The sequence below is a fragment of the Mercurialis annua genome, linkage group LG6 (assembly GCF_937616625.2).
Source record: "Mercurialis annua linkage group LG6, ddMerAnnu1.2, whole genome shotgun sequence".
Taxonomy (NCBI): domain Eukaryota; kingdom Viridiplantae; phylum Streptophyta; class Magnoliopsida; order Malpighiales; family Euphorbiaceae; genus Mercurialis; species Mercurialis annua.
The window spans coordinates 38580156-38597635 of record NC_065575.1 but is presented as its reverse complement, the minus strand read 5'-3'; the positions used below and the strand labels follow the sequence as shown (position 1 = coordinate 38597635).

Below are 17480 nucleotides of genomic sequence, written 5' to 3'. Positions count from 1 at the left end.
AAAAAAGAGGGTGATAATGGTTAAAAAAATTATAAATATAAAATTGGTAAATATTTTAAACATTAAGGATGTTTTTGAACTTTTTCTATACATCACTTGATATAAAAACAGACGATGTTAAATTTTTAGTGCGATCTGAACCAATTGGACAATGTCAGGGGCCAAGTGAGCTATCTTCGACCTTAGGTCTTATTAATTTCCACTCTGACTTCAAGAGCTAAAATGAGCCTTTTGCCAAAGTTATATAAAAAAAAATCTAGTACAATAATTTTTTTAATTATAGACACTAATACGGTAATTAACCCATTTTAGTCAGTGTAATTAACTTATGTGGTATTACTATAATATATCTTCTTCCTTTTTTCAAGACAACTCATCTATTCTATAGAACAAAAAAATTATTAAACAAAGGATCAACGCGCTTCTGAACTTGTAAAAAGAGTCATTTAATTTAATTAATTTGTTGTATACGTGCGTTGCGCGTGGTTCATATTTTATACATTTGTCATGATTTATGTATAAGATTTTTAAATTTAATTAGGCAAATATTTATGTAAGATGATTTATATTTAAAACTTTTACATGTAGTTTTTTCTTTTTATATTTGTCAATTTTTATATTTTATATTAGTTAAATATAGAATTAAAAAATTAAAATTTATACTTTAATAAAAATAAACTAATACGTATTGTTGAACCATGGGTTTTTATACCTTTTATTTTGATATATTCAAGCAATTGGCATTTATCGTTTTCTAACGTTTCGCTTAAGTTTTTACGCAGATTCTAATTGATTTTCTGAGTTTAGCCTTTTGCACGATCGTTTAAATGGATACAAGATTGTGCAAATCATTTTTCAACACTTTTTGAATTACTGCGAGCTAAACGATCGTGTAAACGATCAATGCACGATTGTGCAACCTGTTTAAACGATCGTGCAAAGAGTTACACGATCGTGTAAATCCCTAGATTTCAAATTTCTTCGTAACTGTTCGACATAAACGATCGTGCAAAATGTCTAGGAGCTGATTTTCAGAAGTTTTCCAAGGAATTATAACGGGAAGAAGAAGGCTTGAACCAATGGGACTTATCCACATCATCAAGAAGCCATTAAATACATGCTCTAACTCCTCGAGCTTAGTTACAACAATTATTTTAAATCTTAAAAGCTCTCAACTACTAAAAACTCTCTCAAATTTATTGTGCATCACTTCTTCATATTGATTGCTTGTTGTTTTAGTTAGTTAGAGCATTTATTGTTTTCTTTGTGGGTTCTTGATTAGCCTTGAAAAATCAAGTGTGAGTTAGAGTTAAGATTTGAAAAAACTCAACCCTTATAAGTTAGAGACTAGTTTTGGAAAATTTTATAGTTGGTGTTTAACTATAAAGCACTAACTTTGAAGTTAGTTTAGAAAACTTCTTGTGAATCTCTTTTAGTGGATTCTAAATCTCAATTTTTGATTGAGTAGTGGAGTAGAATCGATTTGTGATCCGAACCACTCTAAATCTCTTGTGTCAATCCTCTATCCCTTAAACTCTTTCTAATTTCTATATTCCGCATTTAAAGAGTTTAATCTTTCGATTCATATTCAAAAACCACGGTTTGCCATATCTCATAGGGTCTTTCACGTATGATCATATAAAAAAGACAAAGTATAAATTTTTATAGATTTATTTCTTACAATTTCTAAAAGTTAAATTATATATATTTGTGAACATACTTGTTAGACATGGTTAATTAATATAATAATTGATATTGTGATCCGTTAATATATTATTTTTAATAATAAATATAAAAAATTAAATATATATTTTATATAAAATGAAAAATTTAATAATTAATATATTTTTTTATATTTATCGTGGTTTATATTTAATATTATTTAAATATAGAATGAAAAATTAAAATTAATAATATAAATAACCTGATTTTTTTATATTTATCGTGATTTATATTTAATATTATCTAAATATAAAATAAAAAATTAGAATTTAAATCAATAATATAAATCAGTGTTTTAAAAACCGGACCGGACCGGCCGGTCGGACCGGTTGAACCGCGAACCGGTCAGTGGTCCGGTCTGAAAAGGTGAAAAACCGGATCTTTTGATTGGACCGGATTGGACCGGGCTGAACCGGATTGGACCGGATTTAACCGGTAAAAAACCGGGTGTTGGACCGGTTGAACCGGTAAAAAACCGGTTAACCAGAAATTTTTTTCAATTTTTTTTAAATTTATTAAACCGGTTGAACCGGTCATTGAACCGGTTAAACCGGTTGAACCGGAAACCGGTGGCCTCACCGGTTCGGCCACCGGTTCGATTTTTAAAACACTGATATAAATAACCTGCATATAGAAAAGACTCCATACTAAGAGATTACACTATTATATATAATTAGGATTAAAAAAGATTTTTAAATGTTTGATTAGGATTATGAAATATTTCTTTAAATTTTTTTAAAAATTATGTCTATATGGTTGATTGGCATTATAAATGATTTTGAACAATTAAAGTCTATAAATTGAGGGAGGGTATTTTTGTCTGTAATTAGACGTGTTCCCTCCGCGAATACACTTTTATATATATTATAGATATAGATTTTTTTTAACAACTAACTCTAAAACTTTTTATTTGTAGGTTAGATTATATCATATTTTATATTTTTATTGCAAAAAGTAAATTTAACATATATTTTTTGGTCAATCACCAAAAAAACAGCAATAGATTGCTAAAACAGGCCCAGAACTACAAAATTCATAGAGATTTTTACACAAATGTCAGAAACAACTAAAATATTTACAAGTATACTACCAAAACATTTACTTTATCAAAAATTCTATCTAATGGAAACTTAATTACAAGAATATTACATATTGATTTTTATTTACAAATATATAGTATTGTGTCCTTTACTCAAACAAATACCAACTGTTTCTGTTCATAACACACCACCTTATCAAATAAACATATTTTTTCAAACTGAAATTTACCCTATCAAAACTTAATATCCGAAAAACAAAAGTATTGTAATTGCCTTCTCTGTGTTTTCTAATTCAATTATAATAAATAAGAACATCCTAAATTGCAAAATTATAGATAATATACCATTTTTATACAATAAATATATCGTTTAAATACAATTAATATTACCATTTATATACTATAAATGTACAATTAACATATAATATTCTCCAAAAAAAGCTATAAAACCATTATAAACCTCTGTGTATGTCCCATGAAACCGTCATTAGATCTGGAACCATTAAAGTAGAGAATTGAGAAGAGATTTAAAGAAGATGAGAAAAGAAAGTTAGTTATATTATTAAAGAAAGCAGTAATGGAAATTAGTTTTCTATTTAGATCTGGAAAGTTATGTTTACAAATCAACAATGGAAATCAATTTTCAGTAATAAAAAATCAGTAACGGAAAGAACAAATTTATGTGTATAAATATCCTAAATCCATTTTTTTGGTTCATCAATTCATGTTAAAAAGAAATACAAACAGAAAATTTCATCCCATTTTATTTCTCGTCTTTTTCACCATTGTTGCCATCGAATCTGTGGTTTACAAACACCGGCGGTTAGTTAAACTGACGAGCGGCGGCAAAGAGCAATGATAATCACGAGCAATGTCGGTAACAAGCAGCAACGGCGAATTAATACTGACGAGCGGCGGAAGGTGATTGGCCGAAGAGGAAAGGAAGAAAGGAATGGTAAGAGAGTAGGCAAGAAAAAGGTGCAACGGATATTGAAAAGGAATGGTAGAGAGTGGGATACAATTTTTGGGTTCAAAAACCTAAAAGCACGTAAAAGAAACATTTAATCATATTTGTGTAAATAAAATACAAGAGGTTGTATTTTAGTAAATTCGAAAAGTTACAATGTAAATAAAAATTAAAGGTAGTACTTGCGTATATATTTTGTAGTTTTATAGTATAAGGTGTAATTTCTTCAAATTCATAACTTGAAACACCAGAAGGAGCTGGTTAGGCTCACAAACAGGCCAAAAAGACAGAAAGCCTGGAAAAGATTGGCAAGCTACATGAGTACACAAACACAGCACAAACAAAGGCACAACAGCTGATCCTAGCTACTCCTACTCTCAGCATCGGCTTTTATCCTAGCAAAAACTTGATCACAGTTGAGCAAATTTTGATTGAAAATTGCCTCGTTCCTGGCTTTCCATATATGGTAAACTACAGCATTGAACCAGATTTTCCTAGCTTTGGATCTAGGATTTTTCCCTTTGGTTCTTCTAACCAAATCACTAATCTCTCTCCTCCACCAAATACCTTGTCTTTGGATTCCAGTAGCATTCAGGACTTTCCTCCAAACTGCAGCAGAGAAGGTGCAATCAAAAAAGAGATGCTCCACATTCTCAACTTGAGAATTACACAGAACACAAAGTAATGAAGGAATGTCTTAGAATCAAACCTTTAAACCACACAATTGAATGCAAAAAACTCTGTGAACTTCCCAAGCATGTAAGGTATGCTTATCTATTGGATTAAGCAAGTTACACTTCACATTCATCCATCAGTTAGCAATAAGAGCATTTTTGGAATATCTTTAATTAAGAATTTTTTTAATTTTTTTCATATTTTTCACTTCCGATTTGAATTTCACGCATTTTAAAAATATAATTATGGGATAATCTCATCCAAAAATAAAGAGTCTTGGAGTTAGTCGTTCAAAAAAATAAAAATTGAGTTAAATGATTCTATGTCACAAGCTAAGGGACTCGTTAACCCTTTCTTCAAAAATTATCTCACGGCGACGTTTACTGCAGTTTGCATCTCTTCTTCTCGAACGGAATTCAAACGGCGCGTGGTAAGTAATTGAAGAAATTTCAGCACAGATGCCATGCCGGAGTTTTAGCAGCCAATCTTCACCGGTTTAAGGTATGAAACTCTTCCTCATCTGCTCCTTTAAGTTTTGTTCAATAGGTGTTCGACGAAATGTCTCAATGAAATTAGTTCAGTTATTTTACCCATTCTCTGATAATTATTTTCAGTATGAAGAGGCGTTCTTTTCAACTATGCGTTAGAAGATTGTTGAGTAACACAAGGCCTTTCCCTGATTACTCCCCAAAGAAACCCTCTATTCAAGACTCTCAACTTGTCCATCAAATTTCAAATACAATCAAGTTAAGGCATACCGAGCCGCTTCTCCAAATTCTTAAGCCCTATGAGACTAAGTTTAGGTCTGACCACTTAATTTGGGTTCTTATGAACATCCGGTACGATTATGAACTCGTTTTAGATTTTCTCGACTGGGCATGCTTACTTAGAGACCTTAACCTTGAAGTTCGTTGTATTGTTGTTCACATTGCTGCAGCTTCAAATGATCTTAAAATGGTTCGTGAACTTATTTGTGATTTTTGGGCGAAGCCAAATTTGGATATTATTAATTGTTTTGTGCATTTTGTTGAGCGCCTTATATACACTTATAAGGACTGGGGTTCAGATCCTCATGTATTTGACGTTTTCTTTCAAGTCGTTGTTGAAGCTGGTATGCTGAATGAAGCAAGAATTTTTTTCGACAAAATGTTGAATTACGGAGTGATTCTTTCTGTTAGCTCTTGTAATGTATATCTGACACACCTGTCGAGCAATTCTGATATGCTTGGTACGGTAATGAAGGTTTTTAGTGAGTTTCCTCCACTGGGTATCTGTTGGAACACTGAGTCGTATAACATACTTTTAAATTTACTCGTTAGATTTGGTAAAATAAAGGAAGCCCATTATTTACTTATGAGAATGGAGTTCAAGGGCTGTATTCCTGATGTGGTAAGTTATAGCACCGTAATTCATGGATATTGTCAGGGTGGTAGCCTGCAAATGGTGCAACTGCTTGTCAAAGAAATGCAGATGAAAGGTTTGAAGCCAAACTCATATACCTACAGCAGCGTAATGTTTCTTCTATGTAAAGCTGGTAAAGTTGTTGAAGGAGAGAGAGTCTTGAGGGAAATGATGTTAGAAGGAGTTAATCCAGACCATGTGATATATACTACTCTAATTGACGGTTTCTGTAAGTTGGGGAATATTCAAGGTGCGTTCAAGTTATTTTGTCAAATGGAGGCTCAAAATTTATTTCCTGATTTAATAGCATACAGTGCTCTTATATGTGGGCTTTCTGGGAGTGGAAAAATAATGGAAGCAGATAGACTATTTAATGAAATGATTAACAAGGGTTTGGAACCAGATGAGGTTACATATACATCACTTATTGATGGCTATTGCAAATTAGGTGAGGTGAAAAAGGCTTTTTCTCTTCACAACCAGATGGTTCAAGTCGGGCTTACTCCAAATGTCGTTACATACACTGCACTGGCTGATGGCCTTTGTAAATGTGGGGAGCTTGATACAGCAAATGAGCTTCTCCATGAGATGTGTAGAAAGGGCCTTCGGTTAAATATATGTACATACAACACAATTGTTAACGGCCTTTGCAAAGCAGGAAGTATATTACAGGCAGTAAAATTGATGGAAGAAATGAAGGAGGTTGGAATGCATCCTGATACTATCACTTACACCACATTAATGGATGCCTACTGTAAGACTGGCGAGATGAGAAAGGCTCATGAGCTTCTGCGAGAGATGCTTAATGTAGGGCTTCAACCAACAGTTGTTACATTCAATGTGCTAATGAATGGTTTCTGCATGTCAGGAATGCTTGAAGATGGTGAGAGGCTACTAAAATGGATGTTGGACAAAGGCATAAAGCCAAATGCAGTCACCTATAATTCTCTTTTGAAGCAATATTGTGTTAAAGATAATATGCAAACCTCAACTAAAATTTACAGAGCAATGTCTGCTCAAGGAGTGGTGGCTGATTGTAACACCTACAATATCTTAATAAGAGGGCACTGTAGAGCAAGGAATATGAAAGAGGCATGGTTTTTGTACAAGGAAATGGTTGAGAAGGGATTTAACCTGACAGCCAATTCCTATAATGCTCTCATCAAGGGCTTTTTTAAGAGGAAGAAACTATTGGAGGCACGGGAGCTATTTGAAGAGATGAGAAGAAAAGGGTTTGTTGCAGCTGCAGAAATTTACAATTTTTTTGTTGATGTGAACTACAAAGAAGGGAACATGGAAACCACTCTCGAGCTTTGTGATGAAGCAATAGAGAAGTGTCTGCTGGACAAAGCTAGGACTGGAGACTGAGGGTTTTGAATTTATTGTTCTGCAAGATTGTGGCTTGAAAATTATTGAAGATGTACCAAATTTCTGATAGAGCTGGTTTAATGGTCATTGCCTTCACAGCAAGTAGGCAATTGGCCTTCATTATTCTTGATTTTCTGGTTTCTTCAAAGTGTAAGTGTTTTTTTCTTACATTTTTCATCTGTTTTTTCTCTTAGATTTGAGTTTCTTATTATTTTGGTTTTGGTTCAGAAAGCTCGCATTCAGATTTGGCTTTTTGAGCAGAAGGATTTGAGGATTGAAGGTCGGATTATTGTAAGTTCCATTCTTTGATTCTTTTTTTCTTATTTCTGATTTTTATTGCATTTTTAGGTTTGCTTCGGTTAATGTCTTGATTAGTTGATTCCGCTTTTTGCGAATTTTAATTAACTAAAATTAGATATTGCATCAAATTATATTGGCTTTCCTCACAAGTCATAGCTTGCATCTTCTTTTTCATGTTATAGGAAAACGCTCTATTTACTCTTCACCTCTCTCTGTTTATGTAATGGAATGGTAAAGCTCAACCTAACCAGTAGTCCAGGAAAAGTTGCACACGCTCAGGCTGCTGTTTTATTTTTTTTCATCACATAACCAAGTAGCTACACTATAGTTATGAGATTGAGAGTCGAAGTTTTCTTATATGTAATTAATTATAATAATCTACTCAAATTGTAAGATTTGGTGGAAATTCTCATAAAGGTTTATTATCTATATTTACTAAACAAAAATAAGAGTATTATTAATATTGGGAATGATACTTCCTATTGGTAATGCACTAGTCTAGAGTAAGAAATGTGTGGCCAAGTTCCAACCATAATCATATCTTCTTATATAAACATGATCACATGAACTCCATAACTGTAATGAAATTCATTATGTATTTGTAATCTGTATTCGAAGCATTGGAAGTTAATAATTGTCATATTGCTTCGATAAAAATGTGATTTTTGGGTATTCCCTGTCCTCTGGCAATACCTAAAAAGATTTTGAGAAATTATACTCTAGGGGAACAATGAAGCAGTTGGATAATTCTTGATTTAGAAATTGCAAGATATAGCTAGATGTTTGATTCTGTTTACTATTTAGGCACGCTACAAGTTTTTTCTGTTTCTTTAACAATTAATCTGAACTTGAAACATTCTATCTATAGGAGCTCTATTAAAAAAATATGGTGGAATTATTGAAGTTATATTATATGATCTAAACTGGGCTAGCACCTCGAAGAATAAAAAAATGGCAACATTATTGAGGGGCATGTTTTGCGTTCAATATGCATACTTTAGGCAAGCAGAGGCTCGCCTTTTTAACTTTTGAGTTTGTTTGTCATTCCCTTCAGCTGTTTTCTTTATTTATGAATTTCCAGCATTAATATGAATATGTAAGGGATCTTACCAGGATCTCATGAATGCCAATCAAATTGAAATAACCATTAGAAAGAAAGAAATTTATGTTGTTTTAACTCAGGCTCCAACAGTCTACATGAGGGAGAGACAACATTGCTGCAGGAAGTTTTCTGCATTACAAAACTAAGTGTTTTTTCTGTTTCCCTCTCGTCGTCGCCTTCTCTGTTTTTTTTACTGCCAGTTTATTCTTTTTCAGTGTAATTGTCTCTCAGTTTTCTCATGTCCCATCTAAGTCCTCTTTTTTATTTCCTTTTTCATTCTACTTTGTGACTAGCTCAATCCACAACAGGATGGGCCATTTAGTTTTATCTCCCCCCTTCCTCAGTTTCTCACCCTATATGGTTTTCATAACATTTTTTTTGTGGTGTTTCTCCTGCTATATAAGCTACTCACATCCTACACTTACAACAAGCAAAAACAAATTGCAGTCACATTAGATAGTTAGTCATACCATGTTAAATTATTGATTCCACCATGTTTTTTGTGCCAAGGTAAAATTCTCGCTCCATGTTTCTTGGCATTAAGTTCTAGTTTTTTTATCATAAATTTGTTAATAAGTAGGGATTATTCATATTTGTACATGTTCGTATCGCAATTTAAATTTATTTCAAAAAATTTATTTTTTTATTGTCTGCTCTTTTGCACATCACTCTTTGAGGTGTGCACCTGCACCTTGTGTCTAAGCTGCAGGCGGGGACCCGTTGCAGCTTTATGCACCTGGTGCTTTTGATGACCATGTTTGATTTCATAGGCTTGATTAGGGAAAAACTGTAGCTGTTTGATTAATTTGTTGAACTCAAGCAGGATCAGCTACAGTTGCTATTCATGATGTAGATTTGAATAGCTAGGGTGGGAAGTTGAGTGTTACTATTGCGATGACCATCAGCTGCTTATTTTAGAATATTATGGATTAACGAAATTTCTTTGATTATGTGCGTTTTTCTCTTCCGTTCTTTTGTTCATTTATATCTCTCTTTCCTTTTCTTGTTGTCTCGTTTGACTTTAGTCCAACATTAAAGACATATTCCATGATGCTAATTAGCTGAATTTTATTTAGTTGCCTCTTATCATAACCAAGTTTGATAATGTCATAATGTATTTTCCTCTGAAACTATGTATATTTTTCTATAGCTTCAACCTTCTTACATGTACTCCATACTTCTGTTCAAAGGGTTGTATCATAATATACACATTTTCCATTCAAATAAACTCGGTATCAGTATGTATAATATACTGTTTTGTTTTTAAACGTGTAAAAACATCTCAAGAAACAAAAATGAACTTATGCATGTATTTCTCTGTTTCCATGAAAAGTTTCTTTAAAGCATTACATTCAATTGCTCTCCTTTCCTTTACCTTTTTCTTTTTTGGACTTTGAATGTGCAGGTTTTGGACCTATATCCACCTTTTTAGCAGTTTTAATGGGTTATGGTTCTGATGTGATCTTCATCCATAAAATGTGCTTTGCTTGCTCACTTGTCTTATAGGAGAGAGACTGCTTTTAATTTGAGTTAGTTGCGGACTTGCAAGCATGGAGTTAAATCATCTTATGTATTCAAATCTTATGGTGTTTCTTTTGATGTGAACTACAAAGAAGGGAACATGGAAACCACTCTTGAGCTTTGTGATGAAGCAATAGAGAAGTGTCTGCTGGAGAAAGCTAGTTTCTGATAAAGTTGGTTTAATGGTCAATGCCTTCACAGCAAGTTGGCAGTTGGCCTTCAATATTCTTGCGCTAATTCCTCTTATAGGAGTTACCGGTTATGTTTCAAGTAAAGTTCATGCAAGGATTCAGCGAAGATGAAAAGGTGTGCGTTCTATCTCTTGGAAACATCACCAATAGATTAAAATTTGTTTATCATTTTTATTGATTCGATAAGATCTGCCAAATTAATTGTTGCAGATGATGCACGAGGAAGCTTGCCAAGTTGCAATGGATGCGGTTGGAAACATAAGAGCAGTTCCTTCTTTCTGCACAGAAGAGAAGGTTATGCCACTGTACAAAAAGAAGTGTGAAGACCCCCTCAGTGCAGGAATTAGGCAAGGTGTCATAAGAGGAACGGGATTCGAAATTTCCCTTTTCCTGCTATTTTTTGTATAAGGAGTGTGATAAAACTGCTCCTTAGCTCCTGATTCCTCCAAGGCCAAGAGCGGCGTTGCTTCCATATTTTCAATAATAGACCGAAATTCTAAGATAGACTGAAGGGATGAGTCAGGAACGACATTAGAGATTTTGAAAGGAGAAATCGAGCTTTGCCATGTAAGCTTTATTTATCCATCCAGGCCGGCTATTTAAAGTTTTTGGGAAGGTAAGATTATTCCCTTCTTTTTGTTTTTTTCTATTTGTTGCAATTTGCAAACAGTTAGCAGAAGACAAATGTGGATGTTTTCTTCTTACAGAGAGTGGCTTTAGTTTGAGAAAGTAAAAAGTGGGAAATCAACAGTCATTTAGTTGCTGCAGAGCTTTTATGATCCCGATTAAGGACATATAAATATAGATGGAGTTGAAATTCAGAAACTCCGATTGAAGCGGCTAAGGCAGCAAATGGAGCTTGTGAGCCAAGAGCGAGTTTTGTTTAATGATGCAGTCCGAGCCAACATTGCATTTCGAAAGGACGGAAATGCAATCGAGGCTGAAATCTTAGTTGTATCACAGTTGGCCAATGCACACAGGTCCTTTACCAGCTTACTGCAGGGGTCAGCATGCTATCCATGGGCTCTTCAGTTTCCAATAAATTTAAATTGTCTTGTGGGGGAAACAAAGAGTAGCCATGATAGTTTGATCAATATCAAAGATGGTTTATATGCATCCTTAATCTTACTTCATTCAAATGCCTCAACATAGTTTTCTCTTTTTATTTTGGCCAACAGATGGTAAATATTGGTGGACAAAATTTGTTTATTTTTCGAAATTTGTTAAGACAAAGAAAACAGAGATAAGCTGTACATATCAGTTCCTAATTCCTATATTTTATGAATTTTGTTTAATTCGTTCCTGCCCAATTTTTCTGTTATTCAGAGAAAACAGAATCCAATGAAGGCTTTGCCTAATGACCAAGTCCTTCATTAGTGCATGAGATCGGAGCTTCGACTTCCAACTCTCTCAGCACAAATTAATTCCTCTTAAGTCATAACCACCACCACCCCCCCCCTAACGACGCCGTTTCGCTATCGCTATATGTATTTTTTTCTTTCAACTGCTGTCGCTATCGTCTCCTTGTTGGAAATCCAGTACAGTACACTGAGTACACCATTTCTGAGCAGCAGCTCGAAAAACTCCTGCAAATCAGATATCAAACAGTAATAACTAATGATTCTTAAATCCCTCCCATTTCCCTCCAATTCAACCTACCTTTCCAAAACCCACTATCTCAATCTCACTCCCCATCTCTTCTTCTCCCGTACTTCAAACCCTACCCCCCAAAACGACGACGTAGACACCATCCACACGATCATAACCACCTCCTCCTCCTTTCAAAACCTTAACCACTCGCTAAATTCAACAAACATTTTCCTTTCTCACGACCTAATTGAACAGGTCTTAAAAAGAGTCCGTTTTAGCCACGGTAACCCTTTACAAGCCCTCCAATTTTTCAATTTCGCTGATTCTAGAGATGGGTTTTATCACACTCCTTATTCCTTAGATACCATGCTTTATATTCTCGGTAGAAGCCGTAAATTCGATCATATTTGGGATGTTTTGGCTCGAATTAAGCGAAAAGATCGGTTCTTGATTACGCCCAGAACTGTGCAAGTTGTATTAGGTCGAGTTGCTAAGTTATGTTCTGTTAGACAGACTGTTGAGTCTTTCCGAAAGTTTCGGAGATTTGTTTCCGTGTTGGATACTAGTTGTTTTAATGCTTTGTTGAGGACTTTGTGTCAAGAGAAGAGTATGAGTGATGCTAGGAATGTGTATCATATGTTGAAGAAAGAGTTTAGGCCGGATTTGCAGACTTTTAATATACTCTTGTCGGGTTGGAAGTCCGCAGAGGAGGCGGAGTTGTTTTTTACGGAAATGAGGGAGTTTGGTGTTAAACCGGATGTTGTTTCCTATAATTCTTTGATTGATGTTTATTGTAAGGGTAGAGAGATTGAGAAAGCTTATAGGGTGATTGATGAGATGAAGGGAGAAGATATTTCGCCTGATGTGATAACGTATACGAGTGTTATTGGAGGGCTTGGTTTGATGGGGCAGCCGGATAAAGCTAGAGATTTGTTGAAGGAAATGAAGGAGTATGGATGTTATCCGGATGTTGCGGCGTATAATGCTGTTATTAGGAATTATTGTATTGCTAAAAGGCTTGGTGATGCTTCGAGTTTGATGGATGAGATGGCGAGTAAGGGTTTAGATCCAAATGCTACGACTTATAATCTGTTCTTTCGGGTTTTATATTGGTCAAATGACTTGAAAAGCTCGTGGAGGTTATATAGGAGAATGATGGATGCTGGGTGCTTGCCTAATACGCAGTCTTGTATGTTTCTAATGAGACTGTTTAGGAGGCATGAAAAGGTGGATATGGCAATTTCGCTGTGGGATGACATGGTGGAGAAGGGTTTCGGATCTTACACTTTGGTATCGGATGTGTTGTTTGATTTACTTTGTGATATGGGGAAGTTGGTGGAAGCAGAGAAGTGCTTTTTGCAGATGATAGAGAAAGGTCACAAGCCGAGCAGTGTATCTTTCAGGCGGATTAAAGTGCTGATGGAAATGGTGAACAAGCATGATGCCCTCAGTAACTTAGAGAAGGAAATGGCTGTTTTAGGGTCTTCAGTTCAACTTCCTGATCGAAAAGAGCGCCATAATGAGAAATCATATATAGATCCACTTCCCAGTTAATCATGGAAACCATTAGTAATGGCATGATAGTGAAGTTCTGCAGCAGGCCTTCCGGGTAGGCAGAGTATAAATTGGTTTTATCTGTTGTTTAGCTTGATAATGAAAAATTCCTTCCTTGGATGACAGCATTCTAAGGAGTAATAAACTCCCATGGAACAAATTGTTTTCTCTGCCATCTATTGAACTACTAATTGTGCCTATGTTGCGTGGAAAGTTGTCGAGTTCTATGTTTCCGCATTCTATTATTTTCTGGGAATGTTTTTGAAATTCTGAAACTTTAAATGCTTCCACACAACATAGATTTTGCGAGAGACGTGTATTAATTAGCCTGAGAAATAGAAGTCAATAGCAGTCTCCATGGGAGGAACTATGCTAATTATTTTGTGTCTTTGACATTACATGATAATTCAATCTAATCAAATTCGAACAAAATTATTTTCTGTGTTTTTGTGTATTAAGGAATTGACCTTGCCATTGTTTCAATTTGTGCAATACCATGCCAATTTACATCTCTGTTGGTATTCTGGTAGACCAGATACCCAGTCAACACAAACAAGCATGCACGATGAAGATATTAAAAAGAATCCATTAATTTCTATGTTTCAGAATCATTTACGATGTTTTCAAATACAAAGAATACAGGGACAGATGCTAAAAGAGTTCGTATTATTTTGTCATCATCGTATCATGCTCACTAAAACTGTAAAGAATATAAATATGATTAGACCTTCCAACATAAACATATTCTATCAAATCTCAGCTCCTTCCATTTGAGTTGCCCTTGAGACAATTCTATGCATCCTCACTTGCATCACTGCTTGCATGAAATGTTCGGCCATATTCCCATATTTCTGAAAGAAGATGTCGCCCATTTCTAGTCTCATTGTTAATCCTGGAAATTAACAAATGAAAAAACTCTTGTAATCATGACACACTAATGACTAACATCTAGGGTAGCTTATTGGATTAAATAGCAATTCCAGGAGAGAAGAATTCCTGAGTAAGCACTTTTCACTTTTGTCAAATTAGTTTTCAGACATAATGGATTAAGAGGCGCGCAAAACATTTAAAGTAAATTAATGGGAGACATTCATCAATAATTCACTTGGCATCAAAATTCCATCAGGGTAAGCACATTTTACATGAAACAACTAACTGACAAAAGGATTCTACTGTAACACTCGCACCAGTTTATCCTACGAGAATCAAACCAAAATAAACATGAATTTGATGTCCTCGGTCTGAATTGGATATGGCAATAAGTTGTAAAATAAAAGCTAGTATCTTAAATAATGTGAATTGCAAATGAGAAGGAAAAAGAGCACCTTCAAATTTATCCCATTCACCAATAATCACGGCAGGAGCACACTCCATTTTTGAAATGGTGGAACCTCTTGGCATCCCGCATTATAAGTTCTCTTCCAACAATTTTTGAGATGATCTTCAATGCGTTATGGCAGTCACCACAGACACGAAGATTCTTGATTACTCGAATAGGAGACCGAGCAGGACTGGTGAAAAACCCGTAAGCAGCAGCAAGTCTCTCACTATGAGAAAGAAGAGCATCTTCCTTGCACTCTTGGTCTACATCGTGCAATACAAATCTTGTTTCTGGAATGTAACCATCCTCTTTCATCTGTGTTCTTAAACCACGGAGCATGGTATATATTCTATCAGTTTCAGGATGTGATGTATCCCCAGCTCGATATTCATGGACCCTGCTCCTAACTTCTAAAAGATTTCGACTTCCTAACTTCTTCTCTTTCTCTTTCATCAACTCTGACTCGTCAACTGGTACAAGACCAGCCTTAGATTGTTTATTCAACCTAGAAGGATCTAAAATCTCAACAAGTTCAGCACAACGATCGCCAAGCTCCAAGTTCCCATGGACCCGGCTAAGATTCATCAAGGTTTCCCATACGTCAATGCTTGGCTCTATTGGCATAGTTTCAATGAACTTTAAAGCTTCATCCAAATACCCACATGTTCCCATCATGTTCACAATGCCCACAAAATGCTCCATTGATGGTATAATGCCATAATCCTTCTTCATGGATTCAAAATGCAGCATTCCCTCAGTAACATCGCCTACAACACCACAAGCAGAGAACACTCTAGTATACAATTGTGCTTCAGGTACTAATCCAGCACGTTTAAACTGACTAAACAGATCAATTGCATCTTCCCCAAGACCATTCTTGGCAAGCCATGTTATCATAGTATCCCAAGAAGCAAAATTATGCTCTGGCATTTTGTTGAACACGGCAGATGCACTGTCCATATCACCACATTTCCCATACATCTCTAAGATGTTATTATACATGCTGACCTCTAAAGGAGGTTGTGATCTGACAATATAGTTATGAATTGCTTTTGCTTCCTCTAAAGCCTTAGCTTCTCCACATGCCTGCATCAACTGCAAAAGACGAGGCAAATCCACAGGAATACGCTGCTCCTCCAACAAAGGCAAGATAGCAACTGCTTCCTTTACTTTCTTCTCCTCGCAGAGCTCATCAAACTCCTCAAGTGTACCTTTAGATGAGGTCCCTTCAGAAGCCTCACCTGAATTTCTTTCAACTTCAGGATTGTTTGACAGCTTAGAAGCTCCAATTACATTGTTCACACCATTCCAGTTTTGCTGATATTGCGGAACATTCACATTCTGTTGTCCATATCCAACATTTGAGTTATGCTGATACATTCCGACATTTCCCGCGTTATAACCACTCGAGCCAGGCTGAAATTGGTTCGTATCTCGAGTATAATTACCGGTCCAGCTTCCTTGCGACTCTAAACGGCCTTGATAATTCCCATCTCCACTATTAAGTCCTCTCCAACTACTCGAATTCTGCGTAAAAACCTCCCTTTGGCTATACTGCAACTGCCCATTGGAACCCACACCATGCCCCCCGAAATTCCTATCAACTGATTCACTAACATGATGATGATTCCCACTATATTGATGATAAGAACTTCCAGGGTTTCCAATTGGGGAAACTTGGTTATTGTCTACAACATTTCCAGTGGTTTCCCTAAAATTCCAATTAGGGTTTAAGCCATTTCCATTATGGTTTCGGGTTTCGCTGTAGGAAGAGCTAGGGTTTTGAAAAGGGCCGCCGGAATTGTCGAAATTATAATCAGCAGAGTTTGAAAAATCTGATCTTTGAGCTGCAGTTGTAAGGGTTTTGATTGAAATAGAAGAATTAGTTGAAGAGCATACCTTTGATAAAGCTGTTAGGGATTTGACAGTGAGAAGTGGGACTTTTCTGTTTGACATTGATCTCTGCAGCTTCTAATGGGCGGAGACAGAGAAGGGTTCAGCTAGTTCGGTGCTTTGCAGAAACAGAGCAATGGGTCTTCAACCCTATTGGAGTAAGAGAGCAGCTTTTTTTTTGGGCACAAAAAACATCTTTGAATATATAAAAAAAATATTAAAATTTTATTTAAACTATCTCTTTACAAATAAATACTATAATAAAATTAATATAACTATTCTAATATAATAAAAATTGGATTTTAGACATCATAATTAGGGGTGTAAACGAGTTGGGCTACTCGTAAGTTATTCGAGATCGACTCGAAAAAAGGTCAAGATTGGCTCAAAAAATTCGAGCCGAGCTCGAGTTCGAGTAGCTTCATCTCGAGCCGAACTCGAGTATCAATTACTGAGACTCGTGAGGCTCTTGAGCCTAAACGGGTCTAAACATACTTGTTATAAAATAACAATAATAATTTTATTATCATTATATTAAATTTTTAAACCTTAGAAATTAGATATACATCATAAAAATTGATTGAATTGCTTAATATATAGTAAGAAATAATTGAAATACATCAAATTTAATTTTTTTTAATTAATTTTTTTATTTTATTAAATTCAACTCGAGCTCTAGCTCTAGCAGCTCGAATGTTGTTCAAGCTCGAGCTCGAACTAGGCCTAACTCGGGTTCGCTCGGCCCGTTTACACCCCTACTTATAATGTAAGACTAAAAAATTCATTATAAAAAGTGACAAATAAACTTTTTATGTAAAAATAGAAAAAAATAATTA

The 17480-nt window shown here is 35.1% G+C and overlaps 3 protein-coding genes across 5 annotated transcripts; 2 read left to right on the top strand and 1 right to left on the bottom strand.

Annotated features, from left to right (window-relative positions):
- Nucleotides 1–4104: 4104 nt before the first annotated feature.
- LOC126687814 (pentatricopeptide repeat-containing protein At1g05670, mitochondrial) lies at nt 4105–11583 on the top strand. 3 transcript variants are annotated; one of them, XM_056106235.1, is made up of 7 exons: nt 4105–4492; nt 4793–4904; nt 5018–7322; nt 7401–7463; nt 9980–10403; nt 10497–10902; nt 10994–11583. In XM_056106235.1, exon 3 carries the CDS (start codon nt 5019–5021, stop codon nt 7170–7172), a length of 2154 nt encoding a protein of 717 aa, XP_055962210.1. In that variant the 5' UTR covers nt 4105–4492; nt 4793–4904; nt 5018; the 3' UTR covers nt 7173–7322; nt 7401–7463; nt 9980–10403; nt 10497–10902; nt 10994–11583. The 3 variants fall into 3 exon arrangements, with proteins under 3 accessions (XP_055962210.1, XP_055962211.1, XP_055962209.1); XM_056106236.1 differs by lacking the exon at nt 4105–4492 and having other exon boundaries at nt 4599–4904; nt 7405–7463; XM_056106234.1 differs by lacking the exon at nt 4105–4492 and having other exon boundaries at nt 4599–4904.
- A 201-nt stretch (nt 11584–11784) lies between these two features.
- LOC126686791 (putative pentatricopeptide repeat-containing protein At1g02420) lies at nt 11785–13870 on the top strand. Its single transcript, XM_050381029.2, has one exon. The coding sequence runs from the start codon at nt 11904–11906 to the stop codon at nt 13428–13430; it is 1527 nt and encodes a 508-aa protein (XP_050236986.1). The 5' UTR covers nt 11785–11903; the 3' UTR covers nt 13431–13870.
- Nucleotides 13871–14002: 132 nt separating this feature from the next.
- Nucleotides 14003–16839, bottom strand: LOC126686790 (pentatricopeptide repeat-containing protein At4g32450, mitochondrial). Its single transcript, XM_050381028.2, has 2 exons — nt 14756–16839; nt 14003–14322 (listed from the first exon to the last, which is right to left on the bottom strand). Exon 1 carries the CDS (start codon nt 16705–16707, stop codon nt 14773–14775), a length of 1935 nt encoding a protein of 644 aa, XP_050236985.1. The 5' UTR covers nt 16708–16839; the 3' UTR covers nt 14003–14322; nt 14756–14772.
- Nucleotides 16840–17480: the final 641 nt, after the last annotated feature.

Coding starts and splice junctions, on each gene's coding strand:
- LOC126687814 (XM_056106235.1), top strand. CDS start 5,019: ATGAAGAGGCGTTCTTTTCAACTATGCGTTAGAAGATTGTTGAGTAAC.
- LOC126686791 (XM_050381029.2), top strand. CDS start 11,904: ATGATTCTTAAATCCCTCCCATTTCCCTCCAATTCAACCTACCTTTCC.
- LOC126686790 (XM_050381028.2), bottom strand. CDS start 16,707: ATGTCAAACAGAAAAGTCCCACTTCTCACTGTCAAATCCCTAACAGCT.